The sequence below is a fragment of the Coffea arabica genome, chromosome 2e (assembly GCF_036785885.1).
Source record: "Coffea arabica cultivar ET-39 chromosome 2e, Coffea Arabica ET-39 HiFi, whole genome shotgun sequence".
Taxonomy (NCBI): Eukaryota; Viridiplantae; Streptophyta; class Magnoliopsida; order Gentianales; family Rubiaceae; genus Coffea; species Coffea arabica.
The window spans coordinates 73,133,969-73,155,098 of record NC_092313.1 but is presented as its reverse complement, the minus strand read 5'-3'; the positions used below and the strand labels follow the sequence as shown (position 1 = coordinate 73,155,098).

Sequence of the window (21,130 nt, the reverse complement as noted above, 5' to 3'; positions counted from 1 at the left end):
TCCGTTATGAATTTCCATAGCATGATTGATCTTTAAGGTATCTGACAAGCTATCTTCTTTATTGTCGACATTTATCATTAAACCAACCGAAACTTAGGACAGACCATTCTTGTAATCAACCACAAGAAGAAACTTAGCTCCGATAACAAGCAATGTACAATGTCCAAATAAGAGACCAACCGAAACAACAACAATGTCCAATAAATTGCCAAATCATAAAAGCCACTTCAATTCGTAAAAACAAAAAATCCCAGAAAAAAATTAAGACTCAGAAAAAAAAATATCTTACCTCTTATGCTGTTTCTGCTGAAAGGAATGGCAAATGGAGAAAGACGGATGCCGGACTTGAATGGAGCTAGCTACCAGAGATGGGTTCCCAAAGGGGAAGCTCTGCAATGGCCGAGAGCTTCCGATGCTTCCGATGACGGCTTCGGACGAGAAGAAATGCCACCTTTCTGGTTTCGCCTGAGGAGAAACGCCGCACGGGCTGACAAAATTGCAGAGCTTCCGAGGAGAATTCCGACAGCTTCCGACGACAAAGCTGTGAATCTGATTTCCAAGATAATTTTGAGAGTGAGGAGGCTGCACGGAGAGAGTGAAGGGAGTGACGAACTGAAGAGAAATGCGAAAGTGGGAAGTCTGATTGATTTCAGATTGAGTACCTCGCATTCATGAAATGCGAGGTACTTAATCTCGCATTCTCCTAATGCGAGCTGAGTAAGCTCGCATTTGCAGAATGCGAGCTTCTTTTTCTTTTTTTCTGGAAACACTTACCTCGCATTTGTGAAATGCGAGGTACCTGAACTCGCATTTCACAAATGCGAAGATCACAAGTCTGGAATCAGCTCCACAAATTACCTCCTTTGTAGAATAACTTTTTTTTTTCATAACAATTTAAGAATTTTCCCAACATCTACGCTATACAGATTCTCCACATAAAGAATACTGAGTTTGGGACTTTAGATGGTAGCTACTACTGCAATGTTCAGAACAAAATTTGTCGGATTATTATCACCATATCGTTCCTAGAGAATATTAATAAATTGACAACCAAAAACTTATCGTTTTCTATCTTTACAGGACTTGTACATTCAGCAACACACTAGTGACCTGGATATTCCAGAAACACCAAGTGTGATTATGTAAGTTAACAAGGAGAGCAAGTAAAAGAAGCATTATATGCAGTAATGCCTTAAACATACAGCAACTCGGAATTACGGCCCGGCCAATGAGCATGGAAAAGCCAGCATAGTCAATCTCATACGTGAGGAAAGAATTAAGTACCTGGCAGAAGGAGGACTAATTGCTTTAATGGATCAATTTAACTGATGTTGGACCTGAAGATGAGAAAAAGACCTTGGTGAAAGGTCAAGTCTGAAGAAGAAGGTAGTAAAACATTTAAGCTAAAGTGGACGAGTTCACTATACTGATCGACAAATTAACACTTGTCATTTGGCCATTAGAAGTTAACTCACCCAAAGGAGGAAATGATAGTGGCCTAGTCTCCATATTACAGCCGATCAATGGATGCACCACGCCCTGGTAACCATCTCATAGTTACATATCAGTATGAATTCGAAAATTTTTCTGTTTAAAATCATAAGAATAATAGCAAACATCATGTTAAAAGAGATGATTAGTTTATTTTGCCGAATCTTGTGATCATTAGCATAATTTTGTTACTTATTTGTGTTGTCGAATTTATTAAATGTGAACTTTTTTGAACGGTAAAATGTGTGTATTAATTATTTCTAACTTTTAATTATTTTTTTTCTTTTACAAATACAACTTATATATATGCATAACGGATATTTATGGAATAAAAGTTTCATCTCTCTCCTTAAAGTACTATTTTAATATTACTTTTTCTAATTGAACTAATTTTGTTATCAAAACTTTAATCTTAGGGGAGGTTTGTGTAATTTTGCAAACTTCAAGGGAGGTTTGTGTAATTTTACAAATTTCAAGAAAGACAATTTTATGCATTGACGACTTATACATTATTAGGTATGGATACATGATAATTATATTTAATTTGAATTTAGAGTTCAAGTTTTGTACATATAACATAAAATATTATATATGCTGTCAATGTAATGAAAATTAGGGAAACTAGACCTATCAAAAGAAGGTCACAAAAACTCATTTCGACATCCAGGACAGGATTAGTGGGAAAGCCCAACAACGGTGACTGGCTTATGTTTGGCCTACTTAACATGGCTGATGAGTGATTACCCATTGACAGCTGACCCTGAGCCCAATAAAACGATACTGGGCTGAGCCCAAGGAGTTTTGGATCTGCTGACAAGAAATGATGTCGGACCAGTCCTGTAGATGAATTAGTGCTTCGGAGTCTGTAAATACTGGAAAAGGGTTTAATTGAATGGTAAAATAAGAGAGATTATAAATAAAAAATTTTGAATTTAACACATACAATTTACAAAAGTAAAATAAAAATAAAAATTACAAAAAGAAGCCCCTTTTGACTTTTGAAGAACTGCATGGTTGGAGAACCTTCCAAAAGTGTCCATTGTTGGTGGCAACCAGTTGTACATGAGTTAGCAAAAGATGTGTGCTCTAGTGGTACTGCCTTGACCATAAAAGGAAGTGGGTCCTCACATCTCCTAAACTATTTCCTATCAGACCAAAAAAAAATTACAAATAATCTCCTTATAGTTTCATTTATTGTCACACGATTCTCTAATATTTTAAAATATTCATTTCATTCTCCTATAATTTTATGTAAAGTGAAAATTTGACCAAAAATAACATATCCAATGTCATTAGTTAAAATATCAATAATGCCCTTACTTAAATGAAAAATCATACAATGGCTTAATCATTTTATGTAAAACTATAAGGGGATTACGTCGATAAGTGCAAAAATCACAAAGAAATAAAGTGAATATTTATGTAAATCATAGGGTTAAGTATATAGTATGATTTCATCACATGCACTTTTGGAGTATGTCTTGTATAATCGCCGTAACTGGTTATGCATTCCGTCCATTTTTCACGTAATTAATACAAAATCACAGAAGGGTTTTTCATATGGCTATTTTGAAACCTTAAGTGGGCCATCTAGCATTATGCAAAACTACAAGAGGTTATAAGTAATTTAGCCAAAAAAATGGAAATATTGTCGCTCTTCTATAGTATATTACATGAAGAACAATATTCCCTCCCTATCTCAATGTAAGCAAGAAATAATTAATGATGCTTTCTATATATATATATATATATCCTTTTACTAGGAAAAAAATAAAGAATAGTTATCACATGGAAAGGCAATTGAAAGAGATAAGTTTGCTTATGCTTATATTACTGTGTTTGGATAGTAAATTATTTGGGATAATTTTTCAAAAAAAATATATTATAACACTTTTTTAATGTGATGTATATGAGATAAAAATGTTGTTAAATAATCTATTGATTGTGCAATTAAACAAAAATTTATGAATAAATTACAATCCTACCTACATTTTTAATGTGAATTTTCAACTAAGGATGCATAAAACAATTCCTTTATCAGATGCACATACACTGAAAGTAAAGAAGACACGGTATGGTAGGTAAGTGAGACGACTTGCATGTCTCTTCCGGTCCTCCCCTGAGGAATATGAGCTTATACTTTTTGACTATCACCTTGACCATGTGGAAACAAAAAATCAGCAGACACCCTGGGAACCACATTGATGCTAAACGTAAAGGAAAACTGAATGGTTGGACTTAGATGGCAGATTGAATTGAAATGTTCCACTAATGAAATATGTTAAGTGAAATTTGGTGATCAGTAAGTCGTACAAATGCACCACCAAGATGAAGCAACAAGAGAAACTGAGAGACGTGAAACCACTGCAGCTAATAAAAGCTTTCGGTTCTGTTTTTTCAGGGCCGCAAACGGCTTCAGCATCATGCAAACGTTCGTTGATATGGACTAACGTTTTTTTTCCAATAATATGTCTGATACAATGACGGAGCCAAGGGGGGGCAGAGGGGGGCCATGGCCCCCCCTAAGTTTTGAGAATTTTAATTCATAATATGTAAATATGTGTGTAAAATAAAATTGGCCCCCCCTAAATTTTTTCAATTTTAGTTTATATTATGAGAGTTGATATATATATATATATATATATATATATATATATATATGAATTAGTCATCTTTGAATGGAATTTCAATTTTGGCCCCCCCAAAAAAAAAATCCTGGCTCCGTCACTGGTCTGATATGCGCTTGTTTTTGTGTTACCCGTGCTGTAAAATGAAGAAAAGGATTAAAAAGAAGCAGCGCTTGCCCTTGTTCTGGTTCTAAGGTGAGGGTTGGGTGAAGAGCCAGCCAATTAACACACATTAGCACCTTAGAAACTCCAAAAGGCCCAGCCAATGGTAAAAAGGGCGGCATTGTCAATCCGATGAGAACCCCACAGAGCTGGTGTTAGGAGACAGAGAGAGAGAGCAGAGGGGGGGGGGGGGGGGGGGTTTGGTTTGCATTTGGGAATTGGGGTTCACATTGGAACTTGACTTGAGCATAAGTCTTGGTCAATGGTGGAGTCAGAAAAGTTTACCCAGCACTCAGAGAAGGCAAATGCATGAGCATAACACTGTGATCAGCACCTCATAATTAATATTGCACCCTTTCAAACTCGGAAAAAATCAAGTTGGTGTCAAAGCACATCTTTAATCTAATAATATTTGTATATCTACTAACTCCTAATATAAGTCTTTTTAGACTCCCCTTCCCCTATAATTTAGGATAAAATAAGTTATACAATTGTTATCATTTTCTAAAAAAAAAAAAAAAACTTTAGATTTAAATTTTCTTGGCGTATCTAAGGTGGCGATTGATAAGAGGGTTTCGGAATGAAAAATTGGAATAAATCCCATAATTGTTATTTGGATTATTACTATAGGAATTGGAGTTTTGGAATTATATTTACAAATTTGGAGTTAGCCAACTCCCTAGTAACCTGAAAGGTTTTGAACAAAACCCAAATCTGATTCCTATCCAATTTATTGAAAACAAGCACACTCTTTTATCCCTATCAGCAGCCGACGCTCTTCTGATGCCTCTTCTCTCCTAGAATCTCTACCAATGGAGTATCAACAAATCTTATCGCACACCTTTTTTTTCCATTTTCTTTAATGTAAGGTTTTCTTCTTTTGGGAATACATAACGAAGAAGCGGATTTAAGAAGATTGGGTTTACATCTTTGCAGCAGAAAAAGGAAATCAACAAATCGGTTATTAAGAGTAAAAATATTCTAGATCTCTTCATTATTAGCTTTATATGTTGTCTGTATCTTTAATGGCTTTTACGTTATTTTTTTAAAAATTTTTTATAGTGTATAGATCCATAATGCTGCTAATTTCATTATTGTTCCTGAAACAATTCTAAGTGGCTAAATACTGCAAATTAGAACCAAAACATGGTACGGTAAAGTCGGTAACTAGAGCAGAAAGGAAGCATTTTGGAACATGGCAAGGACGTACTACCTAATTTCCTAGGAATTTGAACAGTAACTCATCATTCATTCAAGGTTTGCAAATTTCTCCACAAGACAATTATTAATACCCCTAGAGTTCAGTCGGAGTGATCTCCTCAATAATGCAAGTAGGGATGGCAATGGGGGCGGTTGCCCGCGCGAGGGGCTCTCAGGGCGGGGGCGGGGGGGAATTTTTTCCCCCCGTTTAGAACCGCCACCCGCAAAAAAAAAAAGTATATATATATAAATAAATATATATAATATGTAATTTAATTAGTTTTAAACTTATGATAATGATATTATTAGTTAGATGTATTATATAATGTATATTAGTGTATGTAATATAATTGATATTATCAATTATATGAATAATTAGACATGTCTACTAATAGAATTTATTAATTAGTTATACTAAATTTACTAATACATTTATACTAAATTTCTAATTACACTTAATAGAATAACACTTTTTTTTCAAAAAAAAGCACAAACACAATAATGAATTAGTGATTGTATTTGTACCAAAAGTGAAAACTTGACTATTTTAGTTGTATTTATTTCATCATGTTGGATTGTATTTAAATAACTTTTGTTTGATTGTTTTTATGAGTTTCAATTGTAAAATTACAATGAATAATAACTTGATGATGTGTTGATATTTTAGTACTTGATTATTTATTAAAATTTAATTATAATAAAATTTTATTAACCCCGCGAGGGCAATTTTATTAACCCCGCGGGGGAAGCTGGGCGGGGCGGGGGCGGGGGACGGGGCAGGGGTCCGGGGGAATTAATAGGCAACGGGGCGGGGGTGGGGGAGGGGTCCCCCGCCCCAACCCCGCCCCGTTGCTATCCCTAAATGCAAGTACATCGCTTGTTTTCATGATCTGTTCATGACTGTTACCGTATGTGGAAGTTCAATGCACAGTCTTTGGCTAAAACTCTGCCAATGCAATGCATATTTCGTGCTTCACAAATCACAAAGAAACAAGAGCACAATAATAAGAATAACATAATGAATTTCTAAAGCATGGCTGCTTGTTATGAATTTTTGGAAAATTGAATGCTACTAGTTAATATGGTGATAAATTGTTGTCTATCTTGAAACATTAGATAAGATAGTTCTTTTGAGATATGACAGAAATATAGTGGTTTTTGGTGGGGATTATATCCACTTGGGCTAGAATGATTTTGTAAAATTGGAATTTGGTAATTTTGTGTAGTATCTTTTCCTTTTGGCCAGATGAAGATGATAAAACATTATTTATGTCACAAGATTACTTCTAAGTAATTATTGGCATATTACATTTTATGTTAAATGATAACTTGTAATTAGACAACAAGATTATTGACAAAGTTTATGCATTTTCTTGTGATGGCTTACAGCAGGTTTATCTTCAATTGTCCATGTTTTAATTTTATACAGGTTAGGTTAGAATTGAAAATTTTTTATATTTCATCTCGAAAAAACTAATAAATCAAATATCAACTATAGTAATGATAAACATTTCTCATATTGAATCAAACAGATATATTAAAATGAATAATTTCATTCTAAACTCTGAATGATTGATCTCAAATTCGAATCCGATCCTAAAGCGTGAACCGAACCAAACGCTTACTGATAATTGGATTGCCAACCCCTTTTTCTCAAGACTCTAGCGAGTGAGGATTAGGAGACATGAGCCTACTTTCTTGGAGTTTGCTTTGGATGTTGGAAGTTGGGACTCTTTCATTTTTGCCCTGAAAACCTGAAGGAAGAAAAATGCGTTAGTCAAAATTAGCCGTACATAGCAACGAATACAAGTAGGAAAATCAGTGAAGCAAAGAGTACTAGATAGTGAGAGTTATTTCGCGTTAGGACCACGTTCACAGCATCTCTTGGGGGGGGGGGGGAGGGGGGGGGACCATATTGATGTTTCCTCGTAATAATTGTACTAGTGACGGTAATATCAGACAAAAGTTAGAGACCATAATTTTGGTGACTTCCTAGCAGTGAAGAGATGGACATTTCTTCCTATTTCCTCCTCCCTTTTCTTCATCTTTTTTCTTGCAAAAACATGATCAGATCTCTTCAGTTTTAGTTCCCTGAGGGATTTGGATGGGCAAAACTCTCAAGAAAAACCCTATAAATCCCTTTCGTCTTCTGAAAATAATCATGACATCCATAACCTCGGCATGCTTGTCCTGGATTCCAGCCTTGTGGAACAAATTAGCAGTACTAGGACTAGGAGAGATCCTAGGAAGGCCGTACAGACACATTCCCGACGAAGTCCTCCTGCAAATTCTCAGCAAACTCCCGGCTAAATCTGTCCTAAGATGTCGATGCGTCTGTCGGAGATGGAAGGCCTTGACCTCCACTCAGGAATTTGCGCAGTTGCATTTCCCCCACAGCGTTCCAGTGGTTATTGTTGTCCGGCAGAGGGAAGCTGATGGGGAGCAGAAGGAAATATATTTGGTCGACACATGTGAATCCACAGAAGAAACAGCAACCCCGCAGAGCAATCGTTGTAGAATCAGCGTTAACTCTGTCAGGCCGGTTTCCAAATCCGATCGCCAAGAATTCTCGTATTCTTCCAATGGCTTGGTCATTTTCCGGGAGGAGTTCCGGAGATCAACCGCCGGGTTGGAGCACTACGTCCTCCTGAATCCCCTTACGCGGCAGAAGGTGAGATTAATCACCCCTAAAGGTCTGATTTACGGAATCTTTTCCAACCCTTTTGCCAAAGATCAGCACTGTTTGCTCTGGGGAGGAAGATTCCAACGCGAAAACGGGAGCATGCCGTTCAGAATAGTTGTTTTGGGTGGCGGGTCGAACTCGGAATCAGAACAATCTGATGAATCACAAACATCTTGCTGCTGGAGAGAGCTGTACGAGGATGATGATGCTCCGTTTTCATACCAACCCAGGGCTCAAACTCCTCCGGTAATCGTAGACAACGTTCTTTACTGGATGGTTGGAAATCGATATGCAATTGCAAGGCAGAGTTCGCCCTCGCCCCTTCCGAGGACTAGGTTGGCTCCTCGTTGTGCAGAATCAATCATGAAATTGGACACGAAAACAGAGAAATTCTCCGTGATGCCTCATCCAGGTCCGCAAAATCAATACTGCAAGGACGATCCTGAGCACAGCAGGATGCATTTGGTAGAAATGGATGATCGCGGTTTCCTCTGCTTGTGTGAATCCTCCTTGTTCGAAGAGTCGATCAACATCTGGATCTTGAGGCACCAAGATGACGGAAACAGCACTAGACCATCTTGGATCAGATGGCACAGGGTTGGCATTGACTTGGATGTAGACCGCTTTCCATTTACCACCTCGAGATCGAATCATAACGTCCAACCTGTTGTGATCGTAGGCAAAGAATTACTACTGGAATGGCCAAACAGGGGGCTATTTGGCCTGAATTTGGAGAATGGTACAGTGAGGATATTTGACAGAAAACTTGAGTATAGAACCAATGCTTCCATGTATGCTCATACTCCTAGCTTTGTCCCTCTAAGCAACTGCGAGCCCGAAATCTTGATGTCCACATAGGTAGGGGTATACCCATCTATTTAGGACTCTTCAAGTTCAATCAACTTGGTTTTCAATCGGTTGCTGGATTTAGCTATTGGTATGGTCAGAAGGCCACGGTGCATCTTCCTGATTACATTCTCGCCTGCTCTATGCATTTGATCAGTTCATGGTAAATCCTTTGATTGCCATTTAATACTACTATACTCCATTTGTCTTCTGCACCTCGATCTGATATTGCGTTTCTGTATCAAGGCTTTTTGGCCCAGTGATCTTACCGTTACCCTTGATTAATTCATGAGCTGTGTTTTTGTGGATGGTGGTTCATTTTTTCTTTTAAAAAAAAAAAAAAAATCTTGTGTAAGGTTAAAGAATTTGTGTGTTGAATAATGAGACAGGAGACGAGTAAATTCAACCTAGTAGTAGCTTCTGGGAACGCGTTACTTTTCAAGATTCCAGTCAAAATTGGCTTTTTGGAAAGTGGGACTATGACTTTATGAGCAGAGATGACTTAGTAATTTACTTTGTAATTAACCTTAAAACTCGTTCGCTTTATTGGATGCTGTTAAGATTGGAATAAACAGTTTAAAACAATTTGGCAGTCTTTTCTTCTTTATTCTGACCGTCTCCTGTAAAGCTTCAGAAGCTGATTTAATCAAAAGCAAAAGTTGGAGGGAATTTAGATAGGTTAATTGCCATAAAGTAAGGAGAAAAGGGATTTGATTGATTTGAGACATGGGAACCCTTTCTTAGTAGAAGTTAGCTATTGTCAATGGGAAACTGCTGATGGGTTCATCTCGATTTTCCACAAAGAAAACAAAGGAGGAGTACCAACAATGCATTGTAGTGCATTTACTTTATAGCGGTAAAGACCAGTGGAAGCTAGCAGTACATGTTTAAAAACTAATTTCCTTCCTGTGCAGTGTGAACTTTTCCTTTGGATTTAGGCCTGGATAATGATGCATCAATACACACTATCAATACACACATTAATAGTGTCATGATTGTAATGTTAGTATTTTTGTTTCGAACTTTATCTTCAAAAATTCAAAATTCAAATCTTAATCTAACATAAAATATATGTAAAGATAGGGATAGTATTGAAAAAAGAGATAAAAAAATAACTTTGATTTTGATAATATGATAAACATTTCGAAGCATTCTAAAATGAAAAAGCATGATAAACATTTTGGGATACAGGTAGTAAACATCTATATCTATATAAATTACGGAAGGGTTTTTGGTTAAAAGCCATCCTAGACCTTTAAACTCTCAATTCCTTTTTTGTAGATTTTCTATTTGTCTAAATTCCTAATATGTAATGAGTTGATTTCAAAATCTTGATTGTAGGCTATATTCTCATTTCAAAATTTAAATTATTTCCAAAATCTCAATTCCTTTTATGTAGATTTTCTTTTTATTTTAATTCCAAAAATTTAATGAGTTAATTTCAAAATCTTGATTGTAGTCTATGTTCTCATTATTTCAAAACTTAAATTATTTTCAAACTCTCAATTCCTTTTTTGTAGATTGTCTATTTATTTTAATTCCTAAAATGTAATGAATTAATTTCAAAATCTTGATTGTAGACTATATTCTGATTATTTCAAAATTTAAATTCTTCCCAAGCTCTCAATTCCTTTTTGTAGATTTATTATTTATTTTAATTCCTAAAATGTAATGAGTTGATTTCAAAATCTTGATTGTAGACTATATATATTCTCATCATTTCTAAATTTAAATTATTTCAAATCCTAACACCTTGATGATACACATGACTTTAACATTTGAGAGAAAAAAAAGAGTTTTTCAATCCACATATATTTTTGGGTATGTATTATAGTAATCTAAATTACTATTGTTTGGACAGCTGATTATTTCCCCAAATCTATTTGCTTACATCATTATTACAATTTTCAATACACCTTTTAATCTTCTCAATTACCTTTTTATCTCACATACATCACATCACAAAAAGTGCTACAGTAAAAATATCTCAAATAACTTACAGTAAAAATTTGCTTACTCCTTTTTTCTTTATCTCCAAGATCTACTTTGTTTTCTATATTTATTATTTGTGTTTTCCGATTATGAGATTATTTAGACAAATGCTGGATTTTACATATTACATTTCTATCTCTGTGCATTTTAGACCAATAGAGATATCGGGTTTCAAACCTTTCACTTACACTAAAATAAAAATACGTGAAATAATAAAAATTAAAAATGAAACAACATTTTAAACTATTATGATGGAAAGCAACTTATCCAATTATTAGGCTAAAAATGACTAGTAAATTTAGTAAATGAAACAACAAATGTACATTTTTTTTATTTTGCTATGGGAAGGAAATTCAATTCCCATTCAAAATAAAAATATAAAATGTAGTCAACCAATGGTCTAAATTTGGTTGCACAAAATATAGATAGAGCCTTTAACCATTTTTATCTAAGAAGGTTATTTGTGATAGAGAATAGTAAACAAAAAAAAAGTTTTTCACTAAAAGAAAAACTTAATTCTTATTCTTATGTCAAGTGAAATACCAATACAAGATTATAAATAGTATTTTTTCCCTTAAGAATTTTGTGGCAATCTTGAAGTTTATATATGTAATTAGTCTTGAAAAATTTAGGGGATGGGAAGGGTGTGGGAAGGGGTGGGGAGAGTAAAAAAAATAGGTTTGTGATAAATTTAATTTTTATACATTATAGTGCATTGATGACACATTTTTTTTGCTATTTACTGTGCATGCTTCTATTTGTCATACTCTATATCTTGATTAAGAAGTTTACTCACCTCTATTCACCAATGTTCTATTACTTAAGTTACACACATTTAAAGCATTACATTATTGGTTTACAAATATGAGGCCAGATTGAAAATTGTAAAATCATGGACTATCGAATATTTTTACGCCAAATAAATAAACAAAAATTTTGAAATTTAAAAATTAACTTCTTGAAATAAATTCGATATTGTATGAATTTTATGCCAAAGGTAATGGATATGATGATTAAGAAATGAAATTAACATTTTGGCAAAATACTTTTTGAATTTTCTGAATGTTGGACATGATGGTTGAGAAATGAATTGGCATTTAGCAAACATAATTTGGTTTTAGATCTATTAAAATTTGATATGACATGTTTTAAGTTTTAATACCATTTTTTCTTTTTTGTAATGCATGTTTGTACTAGGTAGACGGCAGCTAAAACTTGTTTTTTTTAAAAAAAAAAAAAAAATTTCAGCAAGGAAAAGGATGGGATTTATAAAAGGTAGAAGTGGGAAGGGGTAGCTAAAAATTGTTTGACATTTCTAGGTTAAACTATTGTTTATTAAATTTTTATGTGTTACATATTCCCATAACTATATATTTATTTTTTTCATAACATTCTTTATAGCCGTGCATATTACGAGTTTTTAGACTAGTGATAAATATTTTAGGATATATCAAAATAAAGAGCATGATCAACATTTTGGGACAGAGGACGTAATTTAATTCATGTGAAAATACCACATAGAGTATTAATATTTCGGTTGCAGGTGTGTTTGGATAGCTAAGTTTTTTAAGATAATATTTTGGGTTCATCATAAACAATTTTTTAATTCATCTTTTTATATTTTCAATCAACTTTTTTCTTACAAATATCACATCACAAAGTATGTTACAATAATTATTTCAAATAATATTTTATCCAAACAACTGTGTCTCGTAGAGAATGCGGTCGATGACCATAATAGGGATTTACACTTTAAGTGAATAATTCTCGTCCTCTAACCCGTGAATTAACATCTGGATATTGAAACAAGATGATGATCAAGAAAATAAAAGATTATGCGTTAGGGCAAATTAGTGCCGATATGATGTGGGCCGCTTAAAAAAAAAATAGTTCCGATATATAGATGTGGGCCGCTCTATGCCCATTCAACCGGCTCCGGTAATTATTGCGCCCAAAATATTGATGAGGTCCTTCAAAAAAAAAAAAAAAAAGAAAATTGTGAGGAGATCGAAGAATTAAGACTCCTAGGCTCCTCCTGGCCTATACACTTGCCCCTGTGGCGAAATAATCACTAGTCCAGCTCCAGCTGCAATTTCAAATTATCACTTGTACAAAGCTGGCTTAATGGTTAACAAGTGGAAATTCTATGCCTTATCCACAATGCTGTGTAATATAATCACGTGCAACCACAATAATCACACGAATTGGTGGTTTCTCCCCATTTGAAAATTTTGAATATATAGGTGGATTGTGATTTTTTGCAAAAGATTTTTATATTTTTGGTGAACATATTTCTTAGTGACTTTGTTATCTCACCTACGTCAAGTTGTTACAGTACATTGTTCTATAAAAACTCCTAATAATAACGATCGAAATGGGACCTATAATTTTGTACTTTTAATACTGATTCGCCCTTATTTACAAAAATAAAAAGTAAAAAAAATTAATTCATTATAAAAATTTTTTAATTATCTTTGTATCTTTTCAAAAATCACTTTTTAAATGGGGAGTGTTTTTTTTTTTTTTGTGTGTTGGGGGAGGGAGGGTGTTGTGGTTGGGGGTCCCTTGTGAGAAGTGATAAGCGATGGCTCCATTTATATAGCGACGAAGTCAGGCGACGGAAGCACAGAGGAAGGAATCACTCAGTTAATTGAATTGACATAATGATGATTTGGTCTAGTTGCAGCAACAATCAAATTTAAAGGGAGAAAATAATGTAAAGAATTAGAAGTAAAAAATTCATGGATTCAAATTTCATAGTTGTGCATTAGTTTTTGTATAGCCTTATTTACATGGCTGTTTTTAAACTTGCAATTCCATGATTGCGGGAAAAAATTTTAAAAAAATTTTCTTTTTTTTTTCCAATAGAAGAGGAGCGAGACTTAAGAAACTAGAAGGAGTAGTGAAATTTGATCCCAAAAGTTCTAATATCTGAGATCTTAACTTTAACCACTAAATCAATGCCTCGTCAGCAAAAGACAAATATTTGAATACATTGAGGTTTGCAATATTCATGATTTGTTTCTCTTATTTATGGTGAACCGGGGCAGCATTTTGTAGCTGAAAATGCCATTTACTTGAGGGACTTACAAACTGATTCAAGACATCACCTTATCTAAATTTATTTTGCAAAAGTAGACCGTAAAGTGATGTTCGGAGCAAACTGAATCACCATCAGCCAAACAGGTGTCTACGCGCCTGTTGACGAAATTTCCAAGAAAATACAAGTCAAAAGATTCGATCCCTTAATTTACATCCAAATAGAGTTCTTAAAATTTTTTTGGTGACCAACTACACCTAGAGTAGTTGGTTTTACTGATAGCCATATTGGTTCAATTGATGATTCCAATTCCACATATGCATATGCATTTGATGTATTAGTATGGTGTCTTCTCATATTGAGGCCTTTGGGCGGGGAAAAAGATAATAAGAAAACAAAAGAATGAAAAAAGGTAGAGCATTTTAGTACTGTAAAGTGATCGATCTGGCAATCATTTTACAAAATAGTCATTGGATCTAACTATTTCAAATCCGTTTATTCACTTTTCTACACGCTATTAATCTCCCAGCCATGTCCCAAGTTACAATTTTTATGATACAATACAACTTGTAAGATCTATTTCATCTATATATGTTCCCTGATCACCTTTTAATTACTAACTTATACCCTTTTCACATTTAACTAGGGCAGATAAGAAGATGAAACACCAATTGCAGTAGACGTAAACCTAAACTCTCTTCCTTCTCTCTAGCGTTTTTCTTCCCTCGCAAACAAAATGCCTTTTCCCTGGGAGGAAGACCAAGTCTCCTCACTCCCATATCTTTTTTCTTCTTTGTTTTTCTGTTTGTAATAAAGTTTCTTTTAAGTTTTCTAATGAGAGATTATTCTCTTCTAAGATGATGATTTTATTTTTAAAAAAACTAGGGCAAATTGAAGTGGGAGAAACAAATATTCTGAAAAGGAAAATTAAATCAAGAAGGTGATAAAATTAAAGAGAGTAATAGATACAAATGCCTATGTTTAGGAGGAGGATTAGGCAGGAATGTAATATATTCGAATCCATACTCGAGTTCAACTTGACATGCTGGAAAGATACTTGAGTTCGATCTCGATGCATTTCTCACAGAACTTGAACTTGACTCATACGGGGCTCGAGTCAATGTGAGCTTCACCGAGCTTGAGTCAGGAAGATTTGGAGATTCCATTTTTCTTGACAAATTTTTAGCAAAAAGATATTATTGCCTTTCAAAAAATTTCATACGACCTGAAACATTTAGTAAATTCAACCACTCTCATAGGCACAAGGATAATTTCATAATAATAATATATTAAAGAATTAAAATTAAAAAATTCGATAAGGTTCAACGAACCTTTGAACTTTGCTGTTGAATGCTCAAACTCAACTTGATAGGCCTATCGAGCTACTCAAAATCGATTGAAACTCGGTCAACTCAAGTCTGAGTCAAGTTTTTGACCAAACTTGCGAGCAGCTCGATTCAATTACAACCCTAGAGTTGGGTTGAGTGATAAGATGGGAGGGATTATAAGTAGAAAATTGTGAATTCTTGACCTCCCACTTACAAAAATGTTTATGTTTAAATAGCAAATTTTGTATGCTAACGACTTTTCTCTTGACACTCACTAGAAAATCTTTAAAACTATTGACTACACTAACATTACAATTGAGAAACTAAGTTGGAAACATAACGATAAAGAAATATATTCATTTCCAAAGCTATGGAGAGTTTTTTTTTTTCCTTTCCTTTCTTTCTTTGGGTTCAAGGCTACGTATGTATGAATTAGATTCCGCATATTAATAGTCCAAAATATTCCAATTATCTCTTACGGTTGTTTCTAGAATTTGCCACGCAATAGTTGATAGAATTTTCAAGAAACGCTACATAAATTTGGATACTATCTAATGTGATTTACTAAACATATAGATGGATGTTTAAAAAAAAAAAAGGGTCTCTAATCTAATCCACTCGCTTATTAGTTAAAGATAATTAATTATGCTTCCTCCACTAGATAATGTATTCTGTGTCGACGAGATTCAATAATTAAGTACAATTAGTGAACCGACTAACCAATTACATAATCATCCAAAAAAAAAAGGTTTTCCTCGTTAATTTAGTCGGTGAATGTGTACGTAATATTGATTGTCTTCTCAATAATTATAAATTATAATGAAGGAATCAAAAGGTTGGCCAAGAGCAAGACCTAGCCCAAGATTCCCATTTTGAAGACCCTGTTGCCTTTACCGCTTCTTACTTTAGACTCAACCGAAGCATTTTTTTTCATGATCCATTTTTGTTTTTTTGGGTTGGAGGCCCTTTTCATCTAGAATACGAGGAATTTTGCTTCGTAAGAAATTGGAAAAATATTTTAAATCAGTAAAAAAAAAAAATCCTTGATTTCATTATATAAATTTTTTTAAAAAAATTATTGAAAACGTCCCTCACATTTTATTAAATGAATTTTTTTATCATTCACTTTTAAAATATCAAATTTACGTCCCTTACAAATTCAAGTTAGCAATATTTGATTCTAACCTAAGTTTTTTTTTTTATCACTTTTTAGTCATGTGACCCAAATGCAATCATCTTTTTATATACAAAAAAGGTTAGATTCCACTACTTTAACGGTAAAAATAAATAAAAATTGGGTCCAAACTAATTTTTTAGGAAAAAAAAACTGAATATAGTTTTAACCAGAACTTACTTTTTTATGAGCAAAAATGAATATAGATCGGGTTATTTGTTTAATTGTAAATGAGATATAACATTTTTACCCCTAAAAAAAGACTATACATGGGTCACGTGATGGATTTAAAGTAAAAAGTGATTAAAAATCTAAGTTAGGACTCAATTTTATCAACTTGATTTTATAAGAGACGTAAAATTATAATTTTAAAAGTAAAGAACGAGAGAAAATTCATCGAAATGTGATCGACGTTTTAAATATATATTTTTATATAAACTTTCAGTTAATACAAAATTTAATTCATAAAAATCTGAAGTAAATGTAAAAGGTAAGCTGTAAAGCACTCGGGCCGTCACAACGATGCACCTCCCTGTCCACTCAAAAAACAACAAAGAAAGAAACCCCAAAAACAAAGACAAAACAACAACTCTGCTACACTATTTATTATGCATCAAAGGCGGTGTCGATGAAAAGGATACTGATGATTAATTAATTACTAATTAATGTCAGTAATAGAAAATGGGTTCCATTAATTTTCCGAATCTCCTATTGGGCAGGGCATTCATTAATTTCTGATTCACATCAGATTTATTCCTTTAAAACAATCCGACAAATTAGACAACTGTTTTCAAAATGAATTAGGCCGTTAATACACCCCCTGGTCCCCATATTAAAGCCTGTCACCTTTTGAAATGGACAATGCCATCTCATGATTTTCTATGACTTTCAAAAATTTTAAATTTTAATTTCTTTCCTTTTATCAATTTCAATTCTTTAATTAAATTTTTTTTTTTTGATAAAGGGTTCCCACTAGCTATTTACAGATCATCATCCATGTGAAGATTAGTCCCTCACACACACACATTATTGGTATTTTTATTTTCTCAAAGACTATTTTATTATAGAAAGGAAATGTATAATGTGACTGGCTAGTTGTGGTTTCTACTTTCTACTTTGTTGAGTTTGCTTTGGAGCCCTTTTAGGTTGTTGCCAACAGCCAACCACATCATTCCTTTCCTTTCTTGTCCACTTCTTTATTCTATACTACTACTACTACAAGTCTACAACTATACTCTGACTACTGAATTCACTCTAGCAGTTTCATTCCTGATTCTTGAATTTTTATCACTTCATCATCAGGAATCATCCATGGCTACTGAAACTGTTTCATCAGATCATTCTACACCAGCCCTTGAGGTAATTTTCACTAACTTCATAGTTTATACTCTGTACGCAAGTTTAATATTCCATGTTACTTTACCTTCAAGTTTGGTTTTTTTTTTTGGGCATGCTTGTTTCAATCTTTTTGTGCTCTGGGATTTCATGGGATTTTTGTGTGCTTCTTCGTTGTTTTCTTGTTATGCAGTATATATGTTCTAAGATTTTATTTCCAACAATAAAATCTTCTAGTGTTTCATCTAGCTTTTCACTAGGATTGATAAAATCTTTGACATCATCATGGTTCCAGCACTTCTTATGATATCACATGAGCAAGGTCCAGGCATGGTGTTATGAAAAATCAAGTAAAATCATTTACTCTAGATTTATGTTGTGATCAACAAAGGAAGACAAGGAAAAAAAAAAAAGCAACTTGTGATGAGCCTGTGAAACTTTAAAGATCCTTCTGCAATATTTTGGGAATTCCAGTTTTCGTCAGGACTAAGAATGAACCATGATCAGAGAGAGTTCTGGTCATCAGTAACTCTTGTTTCAGATTCTCGTTTCTCCATTCCTGCTACCGATGTCCTGTCCAATAAATTTTTCAGCAGGTTCACCATGTCGATTTCAGTTGAAAATTTCCAACCTTCATCACGTAATCGGACTAAATCTTTCTGAAGATACTTTGCTTCCAGATTTCCTACTCACTTTTGCAGTTCCTTTAACTTTACTAATTAGGTTCGTTTAGGATAAGATGCTCCCCTTTTCGGAATGCAAATGATTTCCTACGCTTTCTCTGCATTTTTTAATTGCTTTTACTTAAATTGCAGCAAGTTGAGAAGGAAGTAAAAGAAGAGGTAGAGAAAATTGCAGAAGACGGTACTTCTCCACCCAAGGAAAATGAAGAAAAGCCAAAAGATGAGAACACCCCTGGTGAAACAGCAGTACCATTGGCTGAAACAGAGAAAAAGATGGAGGAGAAACAAAGTGAACCACTTGTAGTTGAAGAGGTCGTGAAAGCTGAGGTGGAAGAGAAGCCAAAAGCTGAGGAGCCCCCAAGTTTGCCTATTACATCAGCTGAACCGGAAGAAAAGATTGAGGATAAGCACATTGAGCCTCCTGCAATTGAAGAGATTAAGAAACCTGATGATATCCCTGCTCTGGATATTTCTTCCAAAGATAATCCGGAATTAGCAAAAGAATATGTTCCCAAAGAAGAAACTGTTAATGTTGCAGGAGTAGTGGATAACATTCTAAAACGTGAACCAGAAGGGCACTCAGGGATAAAAAATTTGGAAACGCCACAAGAAGAACCCCCAAAAGGATCCGAGGAGGAGAAGCTGGTAGAGGAGTCAAAGGAAATTGATATTCCTGCATCAGTGGTTGAAGCTGTGGAGGCACAAGCGGAGAAAGTTGAAGAGATACCAAAAGATATTGATATTCCTGAATCAGTGAGTGGCGCTACTAAAACAATAGCTGAGGAAGTGACGGAGTTGCCAGAGAAAATTGATATACCTCAAGCAGCCACTGAGGCTATTGAGACTAAAGAGGAGGAAGTGAAAGAGTCACCTGAGAAAATTGATGTTCTTGAAGCAGTAAAGGAGGGTGTTGAGACTAAAGTGGAGCAAGTAGAGGAGTTACCAAAGAAAATTGATATTTCAGAGCCAGTAAATGGGGCTATTGAGACGAAAGTGGAGCAAGTAGAAGAGGCAGCTGCGGCTGATGTCGTGGAAGTTTCAGCAGCAGAGCCCGGGAAAGAAGAAATTTCGATTCCAGAACCGGTAGCAGAGGACAGACCAGAAGAAAAACCTGTAGCTACAGAACAAACTGGGAAAGAAGCTGCAACGGCTGAGCCTGAAGAGAAAATAGAGGTGGAAACAATAAAAGACAGAGAAATTTCAACTGATGAGATTGATGAAACTAAGTTGGCAGAGGGAGTAGAATCTACTGCCACTGAGAGTTCAGAACTGATTGCTTCAACCCCTGTGGCAGCTCAAGTTGAAACAGAAAATGTAGAAGTTCCTCCAACTGAAGTTGCAGAAAAGGCTGAGGACAAAGAAAAAGAATTGACTGCCAAACCTCAAAAGCAAGTGACATTGGAAGAATTGCTGGAAAAGGTTGAGAAGGAAACTGAAACCAAGGATTTGAAAACTGAAGAAAAGGAAGAGAAAAGCGGTTTCTCTGAGGAATCATCTCAGCTGGAAGCGAAGGAAGTTGATGCTGTTACCAGTTCTATTCCTCCTCCTGAAGATTCTAGTAAATCTGTAGAACAAATGCCTAGAGATATTGAACTTCCTGCTGAAATTGGGACCAAAATAGAAGAAACCGTGGCTTCAGCTGAAACCGAAAAGGATGCAGTAGTAGACAAAAATGTGGATGTCGAAAAAGAACCGGAGAAGGCTGAGGCTGAGACAGAAACAAAAGCAGAGGAAGCCGCAGAGGCTGTTAAAGAGACTGAAAAAACTGATGTTGCAGTTGAAGAGTCCAAAGAAGTTGGTGACTTGAAAACAACACAAGAAGCTCCTAAAGAAGTGGTTCCAGGGAAGGCAACCCAAAAATCAACTAACATACTTTCTAAGGTGAAGCATTCTCTTGTTAAGGCAAAGAAAGCAATCATTGGAAAATCACCAGCAAAAACACCAGCAGCACCACCCCCTGAAACAAAAGAGGAGGTTAAAAGCTGAGTAATGTCCTGGCTACTATAGAGATCAAGTTAAAGAAACAATATAGAGACCAAGGAAGGGGTAATTTTATTGAGGGTGTGATATATTTTGTTTTCCAGATTGGTTTGCCTGCATTAGTGGATTTTTTTGCTACCGTGGTATGATACCCCGCTTTGCTACATACCAAATAGTAGGAAGATTGTATTTTTGGTTTTTTTTGCTTTTCTTCTCTTTTCCTACCTGTTCATTGAGTTGTGTGTATTTGCTTAATTGTGGGTGAATTTGATTGTATTCAGTTTGTTGAGGGAGCGTATAGATTTGTTACATTGTGAATATTATTTTACTCATCAAAGCTGTCATTAGTGTTTTTTAGTGTTTATCTGCTTCTTGTTTCAAGAAACCAGAATATGTTATTTTGCTTGAGGAGCTTTGTTGCTACCTATTGTCATGTATTGGCTGACAGGGAAATTTTATCTGCTTCAGTAACTGCCTGAAGTAGTCCACATCCTTCTTGGCTCTTAAGATTTAATCAAATAGCTCTTTGTTGCTCCTGTCAATATCATCAGGTTTGCCAAGACTTGCTAACCGGAAATAAAAAGGTAGG

At 34.7% G+C, this 21,130-nt stretch overlaps 2 protein-coding genes across 2 annotated transcripts; both read left to right on the top strand.

Moving 5' to 3' along the window:
• The first annotated feature begins 7,425 nt into the window (after positions 1-7,425).
• LOC113733043 (uncharacterized) lies at positions 7,426-9,317 on the top strand. Its single transcript, XM_027259170.2, has one exon. The coding sequence runs from the start codon at positions 7,585-7,587 to the stop codon at positions 9,019-9,021; it is 1,437 nt and encodes a 478-aa protein (XP_027114971.1). The 5' UTR covers positions 7,426-7,584; the 3' UTR covers positions 9,022-9,317.
• An 8,366-nt stretch (positions 9,318-17,683) lies between these two features.
• On the top strand, positions 17,684-20,905 carry LOC113733042 (uncharacterized). Its single transcript, XM_027259168.2, has 2 exons — positions 17,684-17,902; positions 18,694-20,905. Exons 1-2 carry the CDS (start codon positions 17,855-17,857, stop codon positions 20,545-20,547), a joined length of 1,902 nt encoding a protein of 633 aa, XP_027114969.1. The 5' UTR covers positions 17,684-17,854; the 3' UTR covers positions 20,548-20,905.
• The last annotated feature ends 225 nt before the right edge of the window (positions 20,906-21,130 follow it).